General features: G+C 41.4%; 2 protein-coding genes across 7 annotated transcripts in view; one reads left to right on the forward strand and one right to left on the reverse strand.

Moving 5' to 3' along the window:
• The window catches only part of RAB1A (RAB1A, member RAS oncogene family), a 52716-nt gene extending 43521 nt beyond the window's left edge, over positions 1–9195 (forward strand). The window contains exons 4-6 of the mRNA XM_056567941.1: positions 4832–4927; positions 6424–6555; positions 8183–9195. Coding sequence (XP_056423916.1) covers positions 4832–4927; positions 6424–6555; positions 8183–8383 — 429 coding nt within the window. The 3' untranslated portion in view covers positions 8384–9195. The remainder of the gene's footprint in view (positions 1–4831; positions 4928–6423; positions 6556–8182) is intronic.
• A 4898-nt stretch (positions 9196–14093) lies between these two features.
• CEP68 (centrosomal protein 68) overlaps positions 14094–17279 on the reverse strand; it is a 35051-nt gene continuing 31865 nt past the window's right edge. For all 6 annotated transcript variants that reach the window (XM_056567942.1, XM_056567943.1, XM_056567944.1 and 3 more), the window contains one exon: positions 14094–16711. The gene's annotated coding sequence lies outside the window, so the exon portion shown is untranslated. The remainder of the gene's footprint in view (positions 16712–17279) is intronic.

A 17279-nucleotide genomic window follows, 5' to 3' on the forward strand; every position in this document is an offset into this window, starting at 1 on the left:
AAGAGGTTAGAGAGTACTTCTCATGATCTTGTAAAATTTTATAATCCTCCCAGGTCACTGCCCCCCTCATGATAAACCACCCCCTGCCTTTATTTTTATTATTTTATAGTTTTCTACCTTGACATTGCTCTGTATTTTCTGCTCAGTCAGTCAGATTCAAAGACTGGGAAGGGGCGTTACCCAGCAGGCGTGACTTAATCTGAAGCCATACAGGGGAGAACTTCCTCCCTCACTCTGCTACACACAGCCCGGTGTAGTTCAGTGTATGAGATTAGCTATGATTGTCTAAGGCTGCATTTCCTGATTTTGGACTTCTGCTAAGCAAGTCTGTGCAAGAGATGGGGGGGGGGGGGGGGAAATGTGCTCTGGACAAGTAGGGAGACACCTAGTGGCAGCTTTTTTTTTTTTTTTAAGCACAAATAAAACAAATACTAAATTTTTTTATTTTATTTTTTTTTATTTACCATAAGGAGTGCAATAGTAAAAAGTAATTTTAATGACAGTGCACATTTAACAAATCTCTCCATAGTATGTATTTGATCAAATATGTAAAGATGACTTACTATAAATCCAAAGCTGTACACACTGTATTTTGTGTTGAAATACCCCTGAATACCACATTGATTTTAATCAGAATATAGGTTGATGTGTTTTCTGCTCAGAATAGGCATCTAGTAGCCACAGTGTGAATTGGCCCCATTGGTTGAGACTAATTCTTGTATAAAACTGCAGCAAAATGTGAGTGAAATACCCCCACAAAATTCCAAGGGTATGCCTCCGATTTCTGCCACGTTATCTCATGGAAATATTTGCCATGGGAACATAGCCTTGACATTGAAATCCTGCACTGTCATATTCCAGTCATGGCCTCTGTGCAGTAAACAGCAAGGCTAACATGGCAGATACTTAAATCTATAAGAGGCATTGAGCAAAACGCATCTACATCGGTGGTCTCTAAACTGTGGACTTCCAGCTGTTGCAAAACTACAACTCCCAGCATGCCCGGACAGCCGTTGGCTGGAGACCAATCATGTAGATGCAGAATGGAGGTCATGTCATAGCTTTGTTCACACGGCCTCCAATTGGCGTATGTTCTGGGAAAAGTATACATTAAAGGGGTGCTCCACTGGAATATATATATATATATATATATATATATATATATATATATATATATATATATATATATATATATTTATATTATTTTATTTTTTTATATCAACTGGTGCCAGAAAGTTACAGATTTGTAAATCACTTCTATTAAAAAAATCTTAATCCTTCCAGTACTGATCAGCTGCTTTATGATTAACATGAAGTTCTTTTTCTTTTTGAATTTCCTTTCTGCCTGACCACAGTGCTCTCTGCTGACATCTCTGTCCATTTTTGGAACTGTCCAGAGTAGGAGAAAATACCCATAGAAAACCTATCCTGCTCTGGACAGTTCCTAAAATGGACAGAGGTGTCAGCAGAGAGCACTGTGGTCAGACAGAAAAGAACTTCACAAATTTATTTGTAGTATACAGCAGCTGATTAGTACTGGAAGGATTAAGATTAGTTAAAAAAAAAAAAAAAATCCAGGAAAAAGGGGTATTCCAGGAAAAAACTTTTTTTTTTTTTTTTTATATCAACTGGCTCCAAAAAGGTAAACAGATTTATAAATTAGAAAAAACTATGTGGATGTGTGCAGCTCACAACTATTACGCACCGAGGTCAAACAGGGCAAGCAACTATACCTTAATTGCTAAAAGAAGGGAAACCAGAAAAATGCAATGTAGCCCGGACCTTCTAGGTGAGTATAAAATGGATATACGAGGATCGTGCTTCAATAATAATTATCATTTATTTATAAAAATAAGATTTCATCACTTCTCACAGGGCCCTTGTGAGAAGAGCATACATAATAAAAAGGCAACCTAACAATGTATTAGGCAATAGTATTAAAATTAAAATTCTACACTTGGCATAGAGTAATAGAATAAAATAGCAGAGTAAGAGCTGTACCATACAAATATATTAGAAAGTTGCTCTTCTAGATGTTTAGGGTAAATATGTCCCTTTTTTGGATACAGTGACAAACAGTCTGTATTGATAGCAATTGTTACCGGTCTGTAGATTGTAGCTCAGGCGGTGAATATTGCTCCCGCAATAGCTGAGTGTCCGTAGTGTATACAGTCCACTGTGTGGTGCCTCCAATTATGAGCCTGGTCCAGTAGGGTCTGAGCGTGGTGGCAGTCGCTGTCGGATAAGGTGCTGGCAGGCGCCAAAGATCGTGATGGTGTCCGGGGACTGCTGGCGCTGGCGTGCGCTAGAGTTGATATTCCTCACCGCTTCATTGGTTGGAAAACTACTTATGTAGTTATGACTACTGAGGAAAGGGTTATATCATACAACCCTGAAACGCGTCTAGTCTTTATCTACTGGCATAGCAGTACTAAAACTGTGCCCAAATTCTATGGCCAGTTACACTCTATGAACTGTACCATCATTTGTGCTCTCGCTTTGCTATCCACCCGGTCCAGCAGTTCAGATCCATCCCGGCGCAATCATCCCGGTGCAACTATCCTGCTGTAACCATCCCGGCTCTGACGTCAGATGCCGGCACCACGAGGTGAACTTCCAGCCTTCCAGTATATGGTCCTGTTTTCCAACCAATGAAGCGGTGAGGAATATCAACTCTAGCGCACGCCAGCGCCAGCAGTCCCCGGACACCATCACGATCTTTGGCGCCTGCCAGCGCCTTATCCGACAGCGACTGCCACCACGCTCAGACCCTACTGGACCAGGCTTATAATTGGAGGCACCACACAGTGGACTGTATATACTACGGACACTCAGCTATTGCGGGAGCAATATTCACCGCCTGAGCTACAATCTACAGACCGGTAACAATTGCTATCAATACAGACTGTTTGTCACTGTATCCAAAAAAGGGACATATTTACCCTAAACATCTAGAAGAGCAACTTTCTAATATATTTGTATGGTACAGCTCTTACTCTATTTTATTCTATTACTCTATGCAAAGTGTAGAATTTTAATTTTAATACTATTGCCTAATACATTGTTAGGTTGCCTTTTTATTATGTATGCTCTTCTCACAAGGGCCCTGTGAGAAGTGATGAAATCTTATTTTTATAAATAAATGATAATTATTATTGAAGCACGATCCTCGTATATCCATTTTATACTCACCTAGAAGGTCCGGGCTACATTGCATTTTTCAGATTTATAAATTACTTCTATTAAAAAATCTTATTCCTTACAGTAATTATCAGCTGCTGAAGTTGAGTTGTTCTTTTCTGTCTGACAACAGTGCTCTCTGCTGACATCTCTGCTTGTCTCGGGAACTGCACAGAGCAGAAGAGGTTTGTTATTGGGATTTTCTTCTACTCTGGACAGTTCCCAAAACAGGTGTCATCAGAGAGGACTTAGACAGAAAAGAACAACTCAACTTCAGAAGATCATAAGTACTGAAAGGATTAAGATTTTTTTAATTGAAGTAATTTTACAAATCTGTTAAACTTTCTGGAGCCAGTTGATATATATAAAAAAAAAAGTTTTCCCCTGGATAACCCCTTTAATCCTTCCAGTACTAATCAGCTGCTGTATACTACAGAGAAATTTGTGAAGTTCTTTTCTGTCTGACCACAGTGCTCTCTGCTGACATCATGACCACAGTGCTCTCTGCTGACACCTCTGTCCATTTTAGGAACTGTCCGGAGAAGGATAGGTTTTCTATGGGGATTTTCTCCTACTGTGAGAAAGGCTGAGAGCACTGTGGTCAGGCAGAAAGGAAATTCAAAAAGAAACAAACTTCCTGTTGATCATAAAGCAGCTGATAAGTACTGGAAGGATTAAGAGATATATATATATATATATATATATATGTATATGTGTATATGTATATATGTGTATATGTATATATGTGTATATGTATATATGTGTATATGTATATATGTGTATATGTATATATGTGTATATGTATATATGTGTATATGTATATAAGTATATGTATATAAATATATATGTATATGTGTATGTGTATATGTGTATGTGTATATGTATATATGTATATATATATATATTTTTTTTTTTTTATTTTTTTTTTTTTTAACTAGAAGTAACTTGCAAACCTGTTTAACTTTCTGGCACCAGTTGATTTGAAAACATTTTTATTTATTTTTTCACCGGAGTTCCCCCTTTAAGTGGAGGCAAGTGATGGTTGGATGGAATAGTGTAGTCTGCTCTGCTATTCCATTCCATCCAGGACACAGTTTTGGTGTCTGGCTAGGGACATCCATGGTCATGTTCAGTGTGTACATTTAGTAACTTTCCCAGTGTAAAAGGAAAACTTGTTCGATCTGCTAGTCGGGTATCGTGTGGAAACCAGTCTATCCACCAGGTGGCAGTGTTGTCCATTGTGTCCTATACGTGCAGCTTTAGCTAACGTAATACAAATCTAATAGAAAAAATGCTCCACGTTTCATTTGAATACTTTTCTGTGTCATTTTAAAGTTTGGCCTTATATGTAATCCCAGAATCTAATAGAGATGGGCGGGTAAGCGCAAAATACGAAGTGTGGATCATGAATATGTATTATTATTCATTTAGGCCTGCAGACCACAAGCTTCTTGCAAAAAAGAACTGCTAATCTAGATGTGCACCTATTTATACATAATCCTAGTAGGTTGTGGTTCATCTCTAACTCCAACCATTGGTGTAAAAGGAGAATAAATCTGAATGCCAGATTGTAGCACATAATAGAGAGTTTTCTTAATAATTTCTTAATGTTTTTCAAATGTAATAAAAGTCAAACCTTTCTCCTAAACAGTGGGATACAGCCGGCCAGGAAAGATTCCGAACCATCACATCCAGTTACTACAGAGGAGCGCACGGTATCATTGTTGTGTACGATGTGACAGACCAGGTAAGCAGAATCTTTAATTTCCTACAACACAGTATTTGGTCAGCCCCATAAAACTGTTAAAGGGGTTATCCAAGAAAAAAACTTCCTTTTTTATATATCAACTGGCTCCAAAAAGTTAAACAGATATGTACATTACTTCTATTTAAAAAAAATCTTGATCCTTTCAGTACTTATGAGCTGCTGAAGTTGTGGTGTTCTTTTCTGTCTAAGTGCTCTCTGATGACACGTGTCTCGGGAACCGCCCAGTTTAGAAGCAAATCCCCATAGCAAACCTCTTCTAAACTGGGCGTTTCCCGAGACACGAGACACGTGTCATCAGAGAGCACCTAGACAGAAAAGAACAACCTTAACTTCAGACGCTCATAAGTACTGAAAGGATTAAGATTTTTTAATAGAAGTCATTTACAAATCTGTTTAACTTTCTGGAGCCAGTTGAGATAGATAGAGATATAGAGATATATATTATATTATAATATATAAAAGTTTTTTTTTTTCCTGGATAACCCCTTTAAGCTATATGTAAGAGCAGTACTGAGGCGCATGGTCAGCTCCAGAGTCTTGGGTTCTGCATATGTATCTTCTTAGTCTGCTTCCTATGGAGGAAGCCATATTTGATTTAAAGGGGTGCTCCGCTGCCCCAGTGTTCAGAACATTTTGTTCTGACCACTTGGAGTGGGCTGTGGGGTTGTGATGTCACGGCCATGCCTCCTAATAACATCACGCCACGCCCCCTCAATGCAAGTCTATGGGAGGGGGCGTGGCATATGCCACGCCCCCTCCCATAGACTTGCATTGAGGGATGTGGCGTGATGTCACATGGGACGCGGCAGTGACGTCATGATCCAGCTAAACGAACGCCGGTTGCTGCACAGATCGTGGGGGGAACCAGCGGCAGGACCTTTTGGATTGGGGATAAAATGTCTTGGGATGGAGTACTCCTTTAAGTTATTTTGGAACAGGGACTGATGGGAGTGATGACTGGGCTGCAGAGCTCTCTATAGGCAGCTGAAAAGAAATAGGTTTGTGGAATAATGGGTGTAAACAATGTTAGGCCACTATTGAATATGCTTATTATAGCAAAGCAGTTTTTTTTTTTTCCCAGTTTTTTTTTTTTTTTTTTATTATTGGGGTTTCCGGCTCCTGCCACCCCCACGGATTCTACAGTGCAGGGGTAGAAGTGCCAAGCAGTTCTCTGTAGTCTCCCCTTGGATCTTTGATGAGACAAAAGAACATTTGACAATTGAGCCATAACTCAACTCGACCCATTCGCCCCTCCTTACAAACACCATAATCTCTGAAACCAGTTATGTAAGACAACTCATGGGCAGTTCAGCTATGATACCAGTAGAGGGCGCAGTTATTTGAGTTTTATTGTGTGTGTATATATATTATAGTGTATACCTGCGTATTCTATCAAAGGGCCTTAGCACTCGAGACTTTGTATGTGGAGAGAAAATGCATTTATTTCCCCCTGTATTAAATTTTTTTTTATTCAGGAATCCTTCAACAATGTAAAGCAGTGGCTTCAGGAGATAGACCGCTATGCCAGTGAAAATGTCAACAAGTTGTTGGTAGGGAACAAATGTGATTTGACTACAAAGAAAGTAGTTGACTACACAACAGCAAAGGTGAGGAACGGCTGATTTTGCAGGTTCTAACCATGAATTTTTCTTTTCCACCTTATTCCTCTTACACACACACACATATAGTGCTCCCTCAAATTACAATATTAATTGGTTCTGGGACGACCATTGTATGTTGAGACCAGAACTCTATGGAAACCTGGTAATTGGTTCTGAAGCCCCAAAATGTCATCCAAAAATAGGAAAAAGTGAGAAATAAAGAAAAATAAGTAGATAACTAATATAGATAAAGCAAATCCTTACATATAAAAGTAAGAAAGATCTGCTGGGAGCTGTAAATCACTGTCTATGTCAGTGTTTCCCAACCAGGGAGCCTCCAGTTGTTGCCAACGGCTGTCCGGGCATGCTGGGAGTTGTAGTTTTGCAACAGCTGGGGGCACCCTGCTTGGGAAACACTGGTCTATGTAGAGGATAGGAGCTTCTTCGGGGTCCTGTACAGTACACACAGTGGGGGACATGTATCAAAGATTTTACCCCTGTTTTGTGTGTGTTTTTTTGCGCAAAATTTTGTGCAAGCCCTTTTTTTGCGCACGTTTTGGTAGAGCATGTCCTCCAGATGTGGCCGAATCAGGGTATCTTGGTGACATCTATAATACGCATGGATTTATTATCTGCGTACTTTTCCTTTACACCAAAAATGTTGCCGCAGGAGCTGTTTTTTTTGCGCAAATATAAGCCATCTTGGGCTTAACGTAGCAAGATGCTCTAAATCATTGATTCTATTTTCCAAAGAGTGGATTGAGGAGATTACTACATTTACCCGCAATTTATGAAGCTCATTGCGCTTGATTGATAAATTTAGTACTTCTGCTCATAATTTAGAATTCGGGAAAAGGGGTAAACTGCTTCTACCATACACAAATAATGATACATGTCCCCCAATGTCCTCAACAAAGTAAAATGGAGTTGCCCTCACCTGATGCCCAAAGGAGCAGCTAACCCTGGTACAGGTAAAGAGTACAGAACATGTAATACCTCCCTGTAGTGTAGGGGGCGCTACCAGACACCAGTCAGTGCATACGCTTCAGTAATACAGGAGTTTTACCAGTGAAATGTCCATTCTGATTGGTCAGTTCTTCTAGCCATTGACACATTTCACAGATCTGGACTGTCTATACATTGTATGTTGAGTCTGGTTTCAACTTACAATGGTCCAGAAAGGACCATTGTATGTTGAAACTATTGTATGTTGAGGCCATTGTAAGTTGAGGGATCACTATATATATATAATTATATATTTATATTATATATTTTTTATATTATATTTTATATTATTATATTTTATATTTTATTTATATTTTATTTATACTTTATTTATATTATAAAATATAAATAAAATATAAATTATATTTATATTTTATATTATATTTATATTTTATATTATATTTATTTTTATATGCACATGGTACCATGGGCAGAGCTGGTCAGGACCTTTTCTGCTCCCTTGACTGCCCCTTTTAATGTATATATGCTGCAGGCTTAGAGCTCTCATTTACAATGTGGATTGAACCTAACATTTAGTATTTATATTAGATTTATACTGATCAATGTAAACATGTTCAGTATCTCACATACTGTTGTGTTTTTTTTTCCCCTCTCTTCCATCCTCCAGGAATTTGCAGATTCCCTGGGAATTCCATTCTTGGAAACGAGTGCGAAGAATGCGACAAACGTAGAGCAGGCCTTCATGACAATGGCTGCGGAGATCAAAAAGCGAATGGGTCCCGGAGCCACAGCCAGCGGTCCGGACAAGCCCAATGTCAAACTCAACTCCAGCACTCCAGTCAAGCAGACCGGCGGAGGATGCTGCTAAAACGGCCTGCCTCCCCCTCGACCACCCCATTCCCTCCTCACAGCAGTGAAATCTTAATCTGAACCTAAGTGACAAAACAAAAAAAAAATAATTGCCTGAATTGTACTGTATGTAGCCGCACTACAACAGAATCTTACCGTCTCCCCAAAGGTCAGCGATTGTAAACGCTCAATACTGACTTTTTTTTTTTTTTATGCCCTTGACTCAAGACCGCTAACTTCATTTTCAGAATTGTTTTAAACCTCCCCCTCCCCTCCCGTGTGTGCCAGTTTCTCTGTGTGTAACCTTTGTTGCTTTATTAATGGGCCGTCTGTCTCCCCCCTATCCCCTTCATCCACCCCCTGATTAAGCTATCTATTCACCCCTCCCTCCTTTTATATTATTATATATATTTTTTTTGTTTTTTCCTTTTAATTTTCGCCCGGTTTAAATTGGCCTAGATAGGATTCGGGTTTAGTCTTCTGAAGATGAAGTTAAGCCATTTTGTATCAAACAGCACAACAGTGTCTGTCAAGTTTCCATGCATCAATAAAGTTTAGTGAGATGTTATATGTAAGATCTGATTTTGCTAGTTCTTTTCTCATAGAGCTGTAAATGAAAAGATTACTACACTATGATTGGCCCAGAGGAGGCCTTCCCGCAGCACATCGCGCTGCCGCCCCCCTCACCGACGATTGACGCGCGACTAGTTTCTTTATCCTCGGCATATAATTTGTGGCTGCAGAACATTGTGATTTGTTGCACAACAATGTAACAAACAACCGAAGAAATGTTTAATAAATATTGTACTTATTGGAAGTAATATCAAACTGTATGGTGATAAGTATTGTCTTAATTTGTCTTAGTAATGGGAAGTATGAAGGTATTAAGTATACACACCGCCCTGCATGTAATGGAAGTTTACATAGGGGGTACTCGTATACCAAACTAACAAGTGCTTAACTAACCCAATCATTTGCAACCACTATTATTGCTTTATGGTAATCTAAAAAGTAGGTGAATTTAGTCGATTTGTACGAGAGGGAGATGTTTTAGTTGAATGTGCAGTGTTTGCCCTATTTTCTCTATCGGGGCGTACAGTCTACTCCTAGATCCACTGGTTTTATTTAGATTCTGAAGAGGCGTACAGCAGTGCAAGTGTGACGGCAATCTCATTTTTGCCATTAATTGGGTATTCCAGGAAAAAACTTTTTCTTTTTTTTTTTTAAATATCAACTGGCTCTAGAAAGTTAAACAGATTTGTAAATTACTTCTATTAAAAAATCCTAATCCTTTCAGTACTTATGAGCTGCTGAAGTTGAGTTGTTCTTTTCTGTCTGGCAACAGTGCTCTCTGCTGACACCTCTGCTTGTCTCTGGAACTGCGCAAAGTAGAAGAGTAGAGATGAGCGAATTTACAGTAAATTCGATTCGTCACGAACTTCTCGGCTCGGCAGTTGATGACTTATCCTGCATAAATTAGTTCAGTTTTCAGGTGCTCCCGTGGGCTGGAAAAGGTGGATACAGTCCTAGGAGACTCTTTCCTAGGACTGTATCCACCTTTTCCAGCCTACCGGAGCACCGGAAAGCTGAACTCATTTATGCAGGATAAGTCATCAACGGCCGAGCAGAGAAGTTCGTGACGAATCAAATTTACTGTAAATTCGCTCATCTCTATAGAAGAGGTTTGCTATTTGGATTTGCTTCTACTCTGGACAGTTCCCGAGACACGTATCATCAGAGAGCACTTAGACAGAAAAGAGCAACTCAACTTCAGCAGCTCATAAGTACTGAAAGGATTAAGATTTTTTAATAGAAGTCATTTGCAAATCTGTTTAACTTTCTGGATCCAGATGATCTATAGTTTTTTTTCCTGGAAAACCCCTTTAAGTCTAAGCTGTTCTATTTGTTTTTTCATTGAAAGTGTACCCTTTATCTATATATATATTATATATACCCGCACAGTGATGGCGGACACCTTGTCGAGTCCGAGTCGCTATTTATAAGAATACCACCCACAAGCCGGCTGCATTCGCAGAGACCAGGACGCTTTACGCTTTCACTCTCATCCCAGACGCGTCGTCATGCCAGTTCTGTCCTAAGCTTCAAACGTCATCTGTAAGAATATTCATGTATTAGAAATAGCAAGTTCACGGATTATAGAGAGAACGCAAATCGCTGTACGTAGTCAGGTAGGACAACATGTACTTTGACGGCGGTTTTGGATATCGGATAATCAGTCCTATCTTGTGTATATAGCAGTTATACTTCTGTGGATGGTGTCTAAATCTGCTAACTTATGCTACCGATACAGATTGGAAACCCATGTGTTTGTCTTACTGGAAATAAAACATGTTAACACTGAATGTGTAGTCAGACGTGGTCATGGCGAACAGGATCCGCTGGGGGCACTGATGCTCTGTATGTATGTGGCTAGAACAGGGTTTCCCAGTCAGGGTGCCGCCAGCCGTTGCAAAACTACAACTCCCAGCATGCCCGGACAGCCAACGGCTGTCCGGGCATGCTGGGAGTTGTAGTTTTGCAACAGCTGGAGGCACCCTGATTGGGAAACACTGGTTTATATCTCTGTACTAAGCCCTTTATTAAAGGGGTACTCTGGTGGAAAACTTTTTTTTTAACTGGTGCCAGAAAGTTAAACAGATTTAAAAAAAATAAAATCTTAATCCTTCCAGTGCTTATTAGCTGCTGAATACTACAGAGGAAATGGTTTTCTTTTAGGAACACAGAGCTCTCTGCTGATGTCATGACCACAGTGCTCTCTGCTGACATCTCTGTCCATTTTAAGAGCTGTCCAGAGTAGGAGAAAATCCCCATAGCAAACATAGGCTGCTCTGGACCAGTTCCTAAAATGGACAGAGGTGTCAGCAGAGAGCACTGTGGTCATGATGTCAGCAGAGAGCTGTGTTCCAAAAAGAAAACAATTTCCTCTGTAGTATTCAGCAGCTAATAAGTACTGGAAGGATTAAGATTTTTTTTTTAATAGAAGTCATTTACAAATCTGTTTAACTTTCTGGCACCAGTTGATTAAAAGGGTACTCCGGTGGAAAGCTTTTTATTTTTTAAAGGGGTATTCCAGGTTAAAGCATTTACCTACCCACTGCATTGGTGATTAAATACTAGATCAGTGTGGGGGGTGGTCTGACAGATTGTGCCTATATCAATCCCTAAAATGGTGGACCATGTTCCCCTTAATTTTCAGACTGGAATACCCCTTTATGGCTCCGCTCATGTAACATTCTTTTTTAATGGTGACTGGAAGTAACTTATGGCTGATCTAACAGGTTTTCCTATTACAACTGAACGGTGTATTTGTCCCTATTCACACTTCACAGGAGTCCTTGTTATGATTAAAGGAACACTCCAGGGGAAGACTTTATATGATGTGTAATGCCTGGAGCAGAGGGGGCCAAGCATGACTTGGCTTATGGCCTCTGTCTCTGCCCTTGGCTTTACACGATTTCATTATTTCAGGAGTGTCCCTTTAAAGGGGTACCCCGGCAAAAAACATCTTATCCCCTAGCACGTCTCCGAAGGTGTGAGCTGGAGCGCTGAGGATTACGGTAATTGGGAGGTGAAAGTCAGGCCCTATACTGGAGATCACAAGGGGTTCTAGTGGTTAACCGGTCTGGGCATGCTGGGAGTTGTAGTTTTGCAAAAACTGGAAGCACTAGGATAAGCTATTTGTGAACACTAGAAATCCTGAGAAAGAAGGGGCTGCAAGGAGGGATTGTAGCATGCCTCAATTCATGTCCATAGGACCGTCCCTGACAGTTCCCTTGCACAGTGGGTGGCTGGGAGCCCTGCAGAAAGGGAACACAGCGCAGAATTTACATTGCACTGGAAGACCCTAGAGCAGTGGTTTCCAAACTGGACCTCCAGCTCTTACAAAAATACAACTCTTAGCTTTTCTGTCCGGGCATACTTGGAGTTGTAGTTTTGCAACAGCTGGAGGTCCACAGTTTGGAGACCACTGTGCTAGAGAGAACCTAACATTAAGAAAAGGAAACCTACACTGCTCAAAAAAATAAAGGGAACACTTAAACAACCCAATGTAACTCCAAGTCAATGACACTTCTGTGAAATCCCACTGTCCACTCAGGAAGCAACACTGATTGACAATCAATTTCACATGCTGTTGTGCAAATGGAACAGACAACAGGTGGAAATTATAGGCAATATCAGTACACCTCCAATAAAGGAGTGGTTCTGCAGGTGGTGACCATAGACCACTTCTCGTCCCTATGCTTCCTGATGTTTTGGTCACTTTTGAATGCTGGCGGTGCTTTCACTCTAGTGGTAGCATGAGATGGAGTCTACAACTTACACAAGTGGCTCAGGTAGTGCAGCTCATCCAGGATGGCACATCAATGCAAGCTGTGGCAAGAAGGTTTGCTGTGGCTGTCGGTGTAGTGTCCAGAGCATGGAGAAACTACCAGGAGACAGGCCTGTACATCAGGAGACGTGTAAGAGGGCAACAACCCAGCAGCAGGATCGCTACCTCTGCCTATGTGCAAGAAGGAGTAGGAGGAGCACTGCCAGAGCCCTACAAAATGACCTCCAGCAGGCCACAAATGTGCAAGTGTCCACTCAGAAACAGACTCCATGAGGGCCCAATGTCCACAGGTGGGGGTTGTGCTTTCAGCCGAACACTGTGCAGGACATTTGGCATTTGCCAGAGAGCACAAAGATTGTCAAATACACCACTGGCGCCCTGTGCTCTTCACAGGTGAAAGGTTCACATTGAGCACATGCGACAAACAAAGTCTGGAGACTCCGTGGAGAACGTTCTGCTGCCGGCAAAATCCTCCAGCATGACCAGTTTGGCGGTGGGTCAGTAATGGTGTGGGGTGGCATTTCTTTGGCGGCCACACAGCCCTCCATGTGCTTGCCAGAGTTAGGCTGGGTCCACACTACGTTTTGTCCCATACGGGAGCGCATACGGCAGGAGGGAGCTAAAACCGTATGCGCTCCCGTATGGGACAAAACGTAGTGTGGACCCAGCCTTAGCCTGACTGCCATTAGGTAACGAGATGAGATCCTCAGACCCCTTGTGAGACCATATGCTGGTGCAGTTGGCCCTGGGTTCCTCCTAATGCAAGACAATGCTAGACCTCATGTGGCTGGAGTGTGTCAGCAGTTCCTGCAAGAGGAAGGCATTGATGCTATGGACTGGCCCGCCCGTTCCACAGACCTGAATCCGATTGAGCACATCTGAGACATCATGTCTCGCTCCATCCACCAACTCCATGTTGCACCACTGACTGTCCAGGAGTTGGCGGATGCTTTAGTCCAGGGCTGGGAGGACATCCCTCAGGAGACCATCCGCCACCTCATCAGGATCATGCCCAGGCATTGTAGGGAGGTCATACGGGCACGTGGAGGCCACATACACTACTGAGCCTCATTTTGACTTGTTTTAAGGACATTACATAAAGTTGGATCAGCCTGTAGTGTGGTTTTCCACTTTGATTTTGATTGTGACTCCATATCCAGCCCTCCATGGGTTAATACATTTTTATTTCCATTGATAATTTTTGTGTGATTTTGTTGTCAGCACATTCAGCTATGTAAAGACGAAAGTATTTCATATGATTAGTTCATTAATTCAGATCTAGGATGTGTTTCTCGTACTGTTCCCTTTATTTTTTTTGAGCAGTGTATTTAGTTAACAATCCCCTTCTGGTCACATTAGAATAAACAGCAGTTTTGTGGGGGGGGTCTTTTTAGTTTTTTCCTTTTTTGGCTTACAAAACTATTCGCAACTTTATCATCGTCATGTATCAAACATTGTGGATTGATCTTGCTCCATTGAGTTGTAACTGGACATGTGTAATTCTCTGAGTGCAAATACTATTTTATATATAATTTTTTTTCCAACATAATCTATACATTCCTTTCCGTCCAGTATGATGCCGCCAATAAAAAAAAAAACACTGACACTAGGCATTTGAGTGCAACTTTTTATGGCTGCTATAAAAACAGACACATACAAACTCACAAAGAAAATGTAAAAGGTAGTTTTGAAAATCAGTAAAAACATGTGATTGTACAAAATAGCATTCTGCGTTCAGGCCTTGGGTGGAACAGATATGAATACTTACGGTACACAGGTGTCACATTAAGGATCAGTCAGCCTTACTTACCAGTTCTGTATGCTACACTAGACCAGCAGATATGTCCACAAGGTAAAATCTGGGGCAAATTACAGGGCAAAGGGATCAGACACATACACTGTGGACATTTTCGGCATGGAATGTGACATACGGGGGAGATTTATCAAAACCTGTCCAGAGGAAAAGTTGCCAAGTTGCCCATAACAACCAATCAGATTTTATTTTTTATTTTTTTTGTTTTTGTTTTTTTAAAAGAAGCAAAGAAACTCCGCAACATTTCCTCTGGATAGGTTTTGATAAATCTCCCCAAGATGCCGATTTTTATTCTATAGCTTGTCAATGTATGTTGCAGATTTCTCATTACTTTTTTTTATTTATGTAAAGCATGTTCACATGGTGTAAAATGTGCGGAATGTCCGCCTGGAAAACATTTGAACATTCTGCACATTTGAATAATCTGGCGGGGGCAAGGGACTGCTGGGCCGTTGAAGTGAAAAAAAAAAAAGAAGCTCAGCGCTCTCAGTGCTAATTGCTGTTAGGATTAGAGTTAAGTTTCCCAACCAGGGTGCCTCCAGCTGTTGCAAAACTACAACTCCCAGCAGCCCAGACTGTCAGTCTGTGCCAACCTGCAGAACTAAGTTTCCCAACTAGGGTGCCTCCAGCTGTTGGGAAAGTACAACTCTCAGCATGCCTGGACAGCCTTTGGCTGTCCGGGCATGCTGGGAGTAATAATTTTGCAACAGCTGGAGGCACCCTGGTTGGGAAACAGTGGGTTAGGGAGTGAGAGGTTGCTGGCTGTAAAGCAGAAAAGTGTGTCCCTGTGCTGGGGGTCACATTCCTCTACAGGACGAGGTTGGGAGAGAGAAAAGGCCAGGCGGCGCTCCCTTCTAATGTATATCAGCTTGGTGTGAGCCCTCCACCACACCTAAGTGATATACTCACCTTTCTGGTGATGGTGAACTGATCCTCGGTTCTTCCGAATAGTTATGCGATTGTGGTGGGGTGCAATTTCAAAGGATTGCTGTAGAGCTGCTGCACTCCCAACCCATGCTGGGCTCCCATGGGGCGACCAGTAAAAAGTGGTGGGGAAAAATATGGTTTTGGAGGCGCTGCTCACAGGTGATCACGCAACAAAAGACTCAGGCCGGCACAGGACAATACAGATTTTATTTGCAAAGTACGGACAACACATTTCGGCACGTACAGAATGCCTTCCTCAGGTCTTTTTTTTTAGCACTCTTATTGGACCTTAGGAAGGCATTCTGTACATGGTGAAACACATTAGTTTGCAAATAAAATCTGTATTGTCCTGTGCCGGCCTGAGTCTTTCGTTTCATGACCACCTGTGAGCAGCGCCTCCAAAACCATATTTTCCCCCCTTCCTTTCACATTCCTCTACAGGGACACAGTTCTCTTCATTACATAGTCTCATAGACAGCAATGCATCGCCGAGCACTATCCGCAGAAAGAACAGACCAGGCTATTTTATTCCACCATGTGAATATACCCAAATAGGTAAAATCTACAGAATAAAAAAAATGGATTTGCAGCAGAAATACCTGCAATTTTTGGACTAAACCAAGGCCAAGTGTCTGAAAGGGATGACCTAATGCCCTGCAATCTCTAAAGAGAAATTTTTACAAAGTTATCCGGCTATTAAAACCATATCCCCTATCCATAGGATAAGTGTTTGCCTGCTGGGAGCCCTAGCGATTTTTAGGATTGAGACTATTTTTTTCTTCCCCCTATATACCTCTGAGCACTTTGGCTCTACCAATCACTGATTGGCGGATCGTGCGTCACTCAAAAGACAAGTGCGTCTCAGGTGGAGGCCAGAGCGTTCAGAGGTGAGAGACGGGCCCTGTTCTGGAGATTGCGAGGTTCCCCAGCAATCAGACACGTATCCCCTATCCTCTGGAGAGATCCCTTTAAGGCTTTTTTTTTTATTAAGAATGTTTATGCAACAATGTCCTTATTGCCCAAAGCAATCAAACACAGTTAATTTGGTGCAGTTTAGGGAACTTTAGCCGAATTGCCGACTTCTCATTGATAACTCCATGAGATCCTCTGGTCACTTGGGCTGGTTATGTGGAAGTGTTTAGATGGCTGGACCTCTCCAATGATGATTAACGCTTGTCGTACTGTGTGTACTTTATCTTCATTTATAATATAAATCATTCCATCTCTAAAGTTGACCGCAGCAAACCCTGCTTTATCTGGAAAAAATAAAAACTGTTAAATACAGCAGTTAGTGATTTTTTTTTCTGCTATGGTTTTCATAAACATTGGGATTTATTATGTTATCCCCACCATATAATAGCTTCCTAGATCAGAACCCCATTCATTTATGTGCTGTGTTTGATGGCACTGTGGACTCCCCCTGTGGTGCCAATGGCAGGATCCCAGTATCAATGCTGCCAGCTCATCCTATACTGTGATTGCTGCCGTCATTATGACTGACTTCACTTCCCTGTCAAACAAAACGTCTGCTGCATTTTAGCAGTTATCGTGGACTCTACAATGCAAACAATACCACAGACCTCCTGTGAAGACCCTGGAGGTACACATCAAGTGACGTGTATACGGATCAGCAGGAAACACATACAGTGATCCCTCAACATACAATAGTTTCAACATACAATGGTCTTTTCCCGACCATTGTAACTTGAATCCAGACTCAACATACATGTACAGACAGTCCAGATCTGTGAATTGTGTCAATGGCCGGAAGAACTGACCAATCAGAATGGGCATTCACTGGTAAACCTCCTGTATTCCTGAAGT

The sequence above is a fragment of the Hyla sarda genome, chromosome 3 (genome assembly GCF_029499605.1).
Source record: "Hyla sarda isolate aHylSar1 chromosome 3, aHylSar1.hap1, whole genome shotgun sequence".
NCBI classification, from domain to species: domain Eukaryota; kingdom Metazoa; phylum Chordata; class Amphibia; order Anura; family Hylidae; genus Hyla; species Hyla sarda.